The sequence below is a fragment of the Phodopus roborovskii genome, unplaced genomic scaffold (genome assembly GCF_943737965.1).
Source record: "Phodopus roborovskii unplaced genomic scaffold, PHOROB, whole genome shotgun sequence".
Lineage (NCBI taxonomy): Eukaryota > Metazoa > Chordata > Mammalia > Rodentia > Cricetidae > Phodopus > Phodopus roborovskii.
In genome coordinates, this window is record NW_026125052.1 from 13871174 (window position 1) to 13881514 (window position 10341).

Below are 10341 nucleotides of genomic sequence, written 5' to 3' on the forward strand. Positions count from 1 at the left end.
ATGTCCCGCCCCCCCCCCCACCAATTGGTTAAAGCCAGAATCACGGCTCCAGCCACCCTGCCCCTCCCCTTAGCCTCGCGGCTGGACTCCATCAATAATGCAACGCCGAGTTCTGGGGAGACGGCAGGGGGCCCCCAGGCCGCTCCCCAGCCCCGGCTCGCACTCCGCACCCTCCTCCCATCCCCCGGAGAACACGCTTCTCGATGCTCATTGGTCGCTTTCCCCTAAGCCCTCCCTCCCAGCGCCTGGGCGCCAGTCCCTGGCGGAGGGGACGGTCTGGGACCCCAGGGTAGGGACCTGTAGGGTGCAGCCAGCAGAGGCAGAGGAACGGAAAAGAAGAAAGGCAGAGGAAGGGTAGACAGAAGCCTCGAGGGCAGTCCACCGAGACTCTCAGAGAGCGCAGGCCGGCAGCCGGAGCCCCGCGCCCCAGCCAGGTAGCGCGCAGCCAAGGCGAGGGGACCTCGAGCCCGGGGAAGGGGACGCCGAGCCGGGCGCTTTAGGCTCGTCCCGCGGTCCTGCCCTCCCGGTCCTAGAGCGCTCCCTTCGCGGGTCGTGGGATTTTCCTAGGTACGGGGACAGCGCTCCTCCTCCGCGCAGCACGCGCCACCCATAGCTCCGGACAGTGGAGCAGATATCAGCCCAACACCCCAGGCGCGCGCAGCCCGCCATGGACCCCAAGGACCGCAAGAAGATCCAATTCTCTGTTCCCGCGCCCCCCAGTCAGCTCGACCCCCGCCAGGTGGAGATGGTAAGAGGGCTACGCCCCATCCGCGTAGCGCCCTCAGCACGCATCCCCCGCGCAGCCCAGCTGTTCTCCTGCTGGACCCTGCCTGGGTTGCAGCCGCGCACCCCGCAGGCGGGAAGTTCGCTGGTGACTCCTAGCAACAGCCCCCCCACCCCCGACCTCCGAGCCGATCTTGGGCGGGAGAATTCTGGCAGTGGGCTTCCGGAGACAGTGCGCACGCGGAACTGCCCTTTTGGCCCTTACATAGCCCCGCTAGGCTAGTCTTTTTCCCACGAGGACCAAGTCACCATGCTGGCACCCCCAGGGATGCACACAGCTCAGACGTCCGAGGCTGTCATTTCAACTTCTTGGTCTAGATGACCACACTTTCGCCCTATAGGCCTGGTCTGGAGTCCCCAGAACCTTGTTCTGATTACTTTATGCTGTCAGGACCTAGAGCCACAACCCCAGGGAGCTGAACGGCCATGGCTTCTTTGGAGGTTGGAGGTCTGTACTCCACGACCTAGCAAGGACACTTGTTGCTGAGATGCTGCTGGCTCTGAAGAGGGCATTGAGAATTGGGCAAACCCGTTTTTGGAGTATTTGGTCGGGGTGGGCTGAAGCTTGGACCTAAGTAGCTTTTGGCAGCAACAACTGCTTCAACTTCAATTACCTAGTCCTTCCTGCATTTCCCTGGAGCTCAAAGGGGACCTAATTAACTGACAGTTGGTCTGATTGCCAAGCTCAGGGTGGGCAAGGAGAACAATTTGACATTTTTTTTTCCATGAGAACTGGGTGAATAATCCCACAGCTTGAAAAAGACTGTGCCAGGGGCCCAGGCTCCAACCTCCAGAGACCCAGCAGATTGCTGGGGGTCTGGGGCTCAGGTAAGGATGCAGGTGACTGCAGTACAGGGCTCAGACTCCTACAGCTGGAGCCTTTAAACTGACCTGTGGAGGATAGAGCCATAGGTACCTCCTTTAGGGTGCTTAAGGTGGAGGCTTCTAGAGAAGGTTCTGTGGTAGCTGTGGTTTAGGACCACCTGGACTAGCAGTCAGTGGGTGATTTTTCTGGTCTTTTGAACCCAGCATGCTGTGTGACCTTGAACATGTTGCTGAATGACTCCATACCTGGGACTTTTCGTCCCTGTAAAATACAGGGAGTGAATGAGTTGAGTGAACTCTAGCTGCCTTTGATCCATAGGCTCCCCGAGGTCTCCAAAGCCTCACTTCCAGCTGGCTCAGGGTGATGGTATGGAAACCTATATGCGTTTCTCCTGTCCTCCCTTCCTCCATCTCCCTAGATCCGGCGCCGGAGACCAACCCCTGCTATGCTGTTCCGGCTCTCAGAGCATCCTTCTCCAGGTAGGGTCGATTCCCTGCTCTCTACCTCAGTGCTGGTGCCTCTCTGGGGGCCCCATGAAGGGGGACAGGCTGGAGACTAGAGACCTGGAAGGCTAACTCTGCTGGCTTGGTTTAGTATCTTGGCACCTGTTGGCCCCAGGAGGGAAGGGCACACTTCTGCTTTCCCAAAGACTGAGGCTTTGGGAAAAGTGACCTGATTCTTTCTCTCTTCCTCCTCTGTCGTGGTTGGTGTATGCCTGGTGACCTCTCAGAGGAGGAGGCGTCCCCACACCAGGTGAGTTTCCTGGGGCAGGTGGAAGGACACTTAGCTGGACCCTCTGGGGTAGAGTGATGCCTGCTGAGCCAACCCAAAACCCAGGCCACCACAGGACACATTATATTAATGGCATTTCCCTGGAAAGAGCCTGTTCTGAGTGTCACCCTCTCTCTGAGTGGTGCTGCGTCCATGACAGAAGGTTCCTCTGCTAATGGGGACAGGGCTTGGCCTAGGTGACCCATGCTCGATCGGCTGTCAAGAGTTGTGCCACTGGAAAGGGTCCCTGTGCCTCAGGAACCTATTTCATCTTCCTCTTCCCTGTAGAGAACCTCTGGAGAGGGCCACCACCCGAAGTCGAAGAGACCCAATCCCTGTGCCTACACTCCCCCGTCACTGAAAGGTACTAACCCCAGCCCTCCATTTGTCTTGTGGTCTCCTGGAGCCTTGCAGCTAGGCTGATATGGGGGAGGAAGAGGAAATGTAAGCTGGTGTCCTGGTCACTGGGTCACTGGGAAGGACTGCCACCAGATCACTGCCTGGCTTGGGAGACTTATTCTTTCTTAGGCTCCCAGAGGCAGAGAGAGGACAGCAGTTGTCTTAACAGTAGGTTGAAGGGGGCCAAGGGGAGGACTGGCCAGCCCCACAGGGTGACAAGCGTTGGAGTGAGAGATGCTGGAGGTGTATCTGCTGGGCCATGCTCACCCCCTGCTTCCCCTCCAGCTACACTCCCAAGTGCAGGTCTGCACCCTGGACATCCCCTTGACTGCTTTTCTGCCTCCATCAAAGGGTATCATTGCTGCCATATTTGCCAGGTCTCACTGGTGGGCACTGGGAAAAATAAGATGAGGAAGATTTGGGGGCTCACGGAGTAGCTCGGTGGCAGAGTACTTGATTGACATGCACAGAGCCCTGGGTTATAACCCAAATACTGATTTGAAACTAAACAAAACAACAACAACAAAACCGGCAGTGTGGTGGCACAGAGGTCTGTAACCTCAGCATTTTGGAGACAGAGAGGCAGACAGGTTTCTGTGAGTTCAAGGCAAACCTGGTTTATAGAGAGAGTATCAGGCCAGCTAGAGTTGCACAGTAAGACCCTGTCTCAGAAAATTAAAATAGCCGGACAATGGTGGCACATGCCTTTAATCCCAGCATTTGGGAGGTAGAAGCTGGTGGACCTCTGTGAGTTCAAGGCCACCCTGATCTACAGAGTGAGTTCTAGGACAGCCAAGGCTACACAGAGCAAACTTGTGTCAAAAAACCATAAATAAATAAATAAATAAATGAGCACACAAAAAAAAAAAAAAAAAAAAAAAAAAAAAAAAAAACCCACCTCCCAGCATGCTTGGTGGCTCATATTTGTCATCCTTGCACTTAGGAGGCAGAGGCAGGAAAATTGCTATGGATGAGGTCACCCTGGGCCGCACAGGCAAGACCATGTCTCATAAAGAAATGAAAAATGAATGATTTCTTCCCTGGGCCCCAGATCCGTGCTCTAAGGGTCAGGGAGGGTTTGCTGAAGGGACAAGGGTGAGACTCATGGAATCAATAGACCAGAAAAGACAGGCAGAAGAAAGAGGTGTGCAAAGGGCTGCGAGGTGTGAATTGGGATTTTTCGGGACAGCTGGAGACTTGGTTTCCAGCCAGGGAGCTGTGGGAGATGCACCTGAAAGAGGAGCAGGTGCAAATGAGTGTGCCAAGGGCCTCTTTCTAACTAGGTGACAGTGACTGTCACCCCCCCCCCCAGGAAGCTTTCCTGCCTGGCCTGGCCCTTCTCTCTCCTCAGAGGGGGTAGATGGGTTTAATATGGCTTCCTAGAACCAGCCAAGGTCAACAGGTGTACCTGACTGCCCGCCTGCCTGCAGACTGGGGACAGAGGAGAGAGGCCGGAGGCCAGGAGAATAGTACAGGTGTGCTGCTTCTCCTGGGACAGGAAAATGGAGGGCGGAAGCTGCTGCTAGAGGCAGTGGGAAAGGACTTCCTGTAGGGACTTGTAGAAGGACTTAGAGCAGCCATGAAGACAAGTGGCACATTTCCAAGACAGGGCACAACAAGAGCCTGGCCTTGAGACTGGGGAGGAGAGTGCCCGGGATTCGATCACCTACATACATGCCTGTAAGCCTGCCTGCCGCTCAGGAGGTAGAGCTTGGAGGACCACAAGTTCAAGGCTATGCTCAGTGAGTTTGAGGCTAACTTAGGATACAGCAAGAGGCTCTGTCTCCACTCTAGGCTGGGTGGATGTGAGGAGGAAACACCCCCCCTCCCTGTGGCTTGTGAGGAGGTGCTGGGGATGGAAGCCAAGGTCTCACACACTAATGCCGAGCCCCAGACCCCCGTTCAGGGCTCCTTGGTTTTGGCTAGGTACTTTGGGAGTGTGCTGAGGTAGGGGTTTGGGGCCATGAAATTTCTTTCTTTTTCTCTTGTTCTTTTTGGTTTTTCAAGACAGTGTTTCTTTGTGTAACCGCCCTGGCTGTCCTGGTACTCAACTTGAACTCACAGAGATCCACCTGCCTTTGCCTCCCGAGTGCTGGGATTAAAGGTATGTCCCATCACTAACCCGTGGCTGGGAAGTTTCTTGTGTACCAAAAGATGACCAAAGAGGTACCCGCCCCTGCTTCTGGGAGACAGGGCTGTATAAAGGAATCAGGAGAGGGCTGTACTGGGGTTCTACAGTCTTGAAAAGGAAGACTTGGGGTGGGGTGGGGTTAGGTTTCCAGACATGGAGAGGTAAGAGAAGGAGACAGTGTGGTAAGGAAAGCATAGACTCTAGAAGGCCAGGTGAGGCATGAGAGACTGAGGAAGGCAAACAGGAGCTCAAGGACATCTGCGAGGGTGCTGCAAACACCTAGCATCAGCTCTCCCCTGACTACCCGCCTGCCACCTCCTCCCCCCAGCCCAGAGGCCGTTCTGCACCAAGGTGGTTCTGTTTGGCCAGCTAAGCCCTTTCTGGGCAAGGGCAAGTGTCTGGCAGAGTTTGGGTTTTGTAGGGCAGGATTCAAGAGTCCTCCTTGAAGGGTGAATAGCACTAAGCCTCAGGGGAACAGGGGGGAGGGGGTTTAAAGGGTGTTCCTAGGTCAGGGCTCTCTCAGTTGGATCAAGGTGAAACTTTGCTGGTTCCCCAAGGCTGGGCAGGGCAATTTATTGCGATTTTATTGCCTGAGTAGCTTGTCCACAGCCATTGGGAAGAGGTAGATTTGGAGCTGGGGGCAGGGCGGGGCATTGGGCACACACAATGAGCCCTCTGTGCCTGTCCCTGAGTTGGCAGGAGTACCGGGCCCTGCTCCTGCACCAGAGGTTTCCAGCCTACCCCCTGGGCTGCTAAGGGGAGGGACCTCTGTTGGATTAAGAAGGCAAGGAGCATTGACCTCTCCAAAGAGTCTAGGCTGGGGCTGCGAACTTAGTGTCTCAACTACTCTAAAACCCAGGTAGCCCCTGGTCCCTTGCTGACCCTGCTCTAGCCTTTTGTTTTGTTTTGTATGAGGGGGGTTGTTTATGTAGCCCAGGCTAGATTAGACCTCACTATGTAGCTGAGGATACATTTGAACTTCTGATCCTCCTGCCTCTTCCTTATGGGGCTCTACCAGGCAGTCTACCAACTGATCTCCACCCCCAGTCCCTTCATCCCAGTCTTAACCTAACAATGTTTCTTCAAGCCTTGCCATTCCCCAGAACCCCCAGCTCATCCCTTTCTTCCCCCCCCCCCACACTTTCCATCTTTGGGAAGCCACCCACACTGTTCCTTCCCTAGGTTGTATCTGAGCTGGTCTTCGTGGTGGTGGTGGTGGGGGGGTGTTGCTGCTTTCTGGGTCACCGCAGGGGGAGCTGGGAGATTAGGGATATGGGTCAAGACAGTGAGGGCTGCATCTGAATGGTCTGTTTGCCCAGCAAGGGCTTTACTGGCCACTCAGGGCTGTGGCTTCAGGCTCAGGATCAGTCCTGCATTGGAAGCCTGGGGGAGAGGTGCAGTTTGGTATCGAATGTTGGGCAGTATTGGGCAGGGGAACACAGCAAAGTGGATCTTCCAGTGACAGGGAAAATGCCTCTGGCCCATAGGTGTGATACCAGGGGTTAGCACTGGTAGACAGTCTCCAGTGCTGGCCACCTGGCTATAAAACTCCCTGGTCAGAGAATGTTAAGCTGTTGCTGTGCCGGCCTGGTCTTGCCCAGCCAGGAGCCCTGTGGTGCAGGGGAATTTTCTGGCGCCAGTCTTGGGCAGGGTGGGGGTGGGGGCTGTATCTTGGAACAGTTTTAAGAGCCAGTAAGATCCCATGTACCCCCTGTTGCTCCCATCTTGCTCGAATGGTCTCTCCCACAGTGGGGTGAACTGGGGCCCTTTACCCTTGAACGTGTTCCCCTTGGGCATCGCTTCTACCTCAGTTGTGTGCGTGGGCTGCTCCTGCAGCTTGGCTGACCCTGGCCTCTCTGGGTCCCCTCTGCCAGCTGTGCAGCGCATTGCAGAGTCCCACCTGCAGACCATCAGCAACTTGGGCGAGAACCAGGCGTCAGAAGAGGAGGATGAGTTAGGGGAACTTCGGGAGCTGGGGTACCCAAGAGAGGATGATGAAGAAGATGAGGATGAGGATGAAGAGGAGGACGAAGAGGAAGACAGCCAGGCGGAAGTCCTGAAAGGCAGCAGGGGAACTGGTAAGCTGAAGGGGCTGCAGCCGGTCTGTGGTTTCTGTTGCCCTGGGTCAGGCATGGCTCTTCCAGAAATATCCTTCGATGTCCTTCTAGGGCCACTTTTGGAGGCCTGGCATCATCTAGCCTTGGTTAAACCTTCACCTGATTAGGTTTTCCCCACTGTTCATCTCTTAGAAATTAAGGCTCGGTACAGGACACTTGAAGCTAGACTGCAAAAAAGAACTTCCTATCCATGGTAGCGAATCGTTAAGAAGGTTCAGGGATGAAGAGAGTCCAGCATTCCCTTTCCTGCACTTCTGAATCCCATGTTGTGCTTTGGAGGCTGGCTGATTTGCTCCCTTTTTGAGATGGTCTTTTTCCTTCCTAGGATGGGGTGGGAGAGTGCCCTCTAGTGTCCAGATGTTGAATCAAGTATTTAAGAACCAATCTAGTCCACACCCCTACTCTAGAGATAAGGCCCCAGTCTCTACAAAGAAGGCTGCAGAGCCAGAAAACCCACAGAAGATACAGGCATGCAGATAAATTGGGCAGAAAGACCTCATCCCTCCTATGGTTGCAGAAAGACCTCATCCCTCCTATGGTTGTAGCGTCCACGCCTGGCCACAGAAGGCTATGCTGCATCTCGCCTGGGGCAAACATTAAACTTTTCAGACACCCTCCTCCCTTTTTTTGTTTTTAATTTATTTATTTTTATTTTATGTGCATTGGTGTTTTGTCATGGGTGTTAGGTCCCCTAGACTGAAGTTACAGACAGTTGTGAACTGTCTTGTGGGTGCTGGGAATTGAACCAGGGTCCTTTGGAAGAATAGTCAGTGCTCTTAAGCATTGGGCCATCTCTCCAGCCTGTTTGTTTGTTTTATTTTTTTAAAGATTTATTTATTTATTATGTATATACTGGTCTGCCTGCATGTCAGAAGCGGGCACCAAATCTCATTACAGATGGTTGGGAGCCACCATGTGGTTGTTGGGAATTGAACTCAGGGCCTCTGGAAGAGCAGTAATGCTTTTAATCTCTGAGTCATCTCTCCAGCCGCCCGCCCCCTTTTTTGTTGTTGTTTTGTTTTTGTTTTTGTTTTTTGAGACAGGGTTTTTTTGTGTAGCTCTGGCTGTCCTGGAACTCACCCTGTAGACCAAGCTGGCCTCGAACTCACAGAGATCTGCCTGCCTCTGCCTCCCAAGTGCTGGGATTAAAGGTGTGCACCACCACCAGTGCTTGGCTTGAACCCATTTTTTTTTTTTTTTTTAATGGGAATGACAAGCAGTCTCTGACTTAAAGTGGTCGGCACTTGGGCCCAGACAAGATGATTTGATGATTTGAGTTTCCTCTCTGCATCTCTGGCTGTGAGGGTGTGAATGGACTGCAAGGGCTGAGGGAGCCTCCCTATGAGACCCTCCCAGAACAGGTGGAAAATAGATGAGAGATGCTCCCTCAGGAAGGGGAAGAAGACCCTGGGTCACATGACTGGATCACCAAGGAGCAACATCAACTTCCAGCACTGGTTGGCTTTTCTTTGTTTGTTTGGTCTGTTTGTTTTCGGTAGGGTTTTGCTCTAAAATCAAGGTTGGCCTGAATCTTAACTATATATCTCAGCCTGACCTTGAACTCAAAGTAATCCTCCTGCCTCAGCCTGACTTTGGTCATTACTGGCATAAGCCTCTGCACCCAGCTTCCCAGTAGGTATAATCTAGTCTAAGGTAATCTACACCTACCTTCTTACATAATATTTCCCTCAGAAAAGTACCCATGAGCTAAGTCACATGGCCAGTCATAGGGAGACTAGTCCCATCCAGTGTCCCACCCATTGTGCGTGGAAGCTTGGCCTCAAGCCATCAGAAATCGCTCGTGCTGCAGAGCAGCAGATGGACAAACAGCCTGTGTTTGTATGCTCTCTTTTCCAGTGGGGCAGAAGCTAACTTGTGGCAAGGGTCTGGAGGGGCCCTGGGAGCGCCCGCCTCCTCTGGATGAGCCCCAGAAAGATGGGAACTCTGAGGACCAAGCGGAAGACAGAGCAGCACTAAGTGGTGAGCTTTGTAGTGTGGGGTAGGGAGGTGGATGGAAACCTCGCTGACCAAGCCAGGCCTTGAGCCTTCTCTACTTGTCTTTCAGATCCGGGGGAGGAGCCTCAGCGCCCTACCCCTCCTGAGCCTGGCACATAAGCTCTGGGTCGCCATCTCCAGGAGGAAACCCACTCTGTCCCCACCCTACTTTGTACCCTTTCTTTCACCCGCTAGGGCTGCAGCTTCTGGCTTCTTGAAGACTAAGGCTGATCTATGTTTGCTTTGGCTGAAGCCCAGAGTCCCGATGCCTCTCCCTGCCAGTCCTTCTTCTACTTACCCGGTGGGAGGGGGGAGGTGAGAGAGAGCCCACACTGGAAAACTCAGAAGGCCAGAAACAAACATTCGCCCTTCACAATTCTCCTCTCCAGATTCACTCCCCTGGGTGCAGGAGACCCACAGGGCAGGACCCTAAGATCTGGGGAAAGGAGTACCGAGAGCCTGCCAAGTGCCCTGAAGTCTCCTCCATCCCTTCGTTCTATGGGGGGCTTTGAGTTCCCAACTCCTCACAGACTTCTACCGGGGTCCATGTCTCGGGAGTTTGTTTCCACAGCCTCAGCATTTTGGATGTCTTCCCCTGTTGTCCCATTCCTGCTGGGTGCCTGCAAGTCGGACTGGCAGACGCTGCTTGTGTTTCATTTGTGCTTTGGTGCCAGGAAACCCACTTAGTATATGTCCTTAGAGGGGCCACACCGTGGGGGCAGCTTGGTTCTCTTTTTCCTCCAGCTGCTTGGCTCTCTTCCCTCTTCCCTGACTCCAGGCCTGAACTCCTCCTATGCTGTAATAAACCTTTGTAAATAATTGTCCTGAGACTCCTCTTTCAGGGGAGGGAGGAGAGACCAGACCGGGAAGTAATAGCGTGTCCCGGCAGGGAAAATGGTGGTTATTCAAGGGTCAGGATTTTGACCCTGATGTCCAGTCCTCCCCAGGAGCTTTTCCTGCATATAATAGGCATTAAGCATGAGAGACATACTAGCTCCTGAAGGAGATGGCTAAAAACTGAGGAAGAACAGAAGTCCTTTCTGACGGACGAGGTGGTGCACTTCTGTAATCCCAGCACTTGGAAGGTTGAAAGAGGATTCTGAGTTCGAGGCCAACCTGAGACACTGTCTCAAAAACCAAAAATATATTTCTCCAAGGTGTCTGCACCTACAGATCGCCCCTCGTGCAGTTCCCCTTTACTCCGGGCCTGTGGTCCAATAATCCACGACACCCTAGAGCTGCTTGGCGTTCCCGAATGCTCTTATAGCCAATCTGCCACCCGACTTCCGGCTCTAGTCTCTGAGGCTCCGGGTAGAGAG

General features: G+C 53.7%; 1 protein-coding gene across 2 annotated transcripts; it reads left to right on the forward strand.

Annotated features, from left to right (window-relative positions):
* Positions 1 to 372: 372 nt before the first annotated feature.
* Positions 373 to 9843, forward strand: Ppp1r1b (protein phosphatase 1 regulatory inhibitor subunit 1B). Of its 2 annotated transcripts, XM_051175709.1 has the most exons (8): positions 373 to 434; positions 568 to 748; positions 2028 to 2088; positions 2340 to 2362; positions 2669 to 2744; positions 6785 to 6988; positions 8885 to 9007; positions 9093 to 9843. In XM_051175709.1, exons 2-8 carry the CDS (start codon positions 668 to 670, stop codon positions 9140 to 9142), a joined length of 618 nt encoding a protein of 205 aa, XP_051031666.1. In that variant the 5' UTR covers positions 373 to 434; positions 568 to 667; the 3' UTR covers positions 9143 to 9843. The 2 variants fall into 2 exon arrangements, with proteins under 2 accessions (XP_051031666.1, XP_051031657.1); XM_051175700.1 differs by lacking the exon at positions 373 to 434 and having other exon boundaries at positions 494 to 748.
* The last annotated feature ends 498 nt before the right edge of the window (positions 9844 to 10341 follow it).

What these genes read in the sequence shown, in the direction of transcription:
- Ppp1r1b (XM_051175709.1), top strand. Translation starts at nt 668, where the DNA reads ATGGACCCCAAGGACCGCAAGAAGATCCAATTCTCTGTTCCCGCGCCC. An exon ending in AGGAGGCGTCCCCACACCAG is followed by an intron (nt 2,363 to 2,668) that starts GTGAGTTTCCTG and finishes TCTTCCCTGTAG; the next exon opens with AGAACCTCTGGAGAGGGCCA. An exon ending in CACTCCCCCGTCACTGAAAG is followed by an intron (nt 2,745 to 6,784) that starts GTACTAACCCCA and finishes CCCCTCTGCCAG; the next exon opens with CTGTGCAGCGCATTGCAGAG.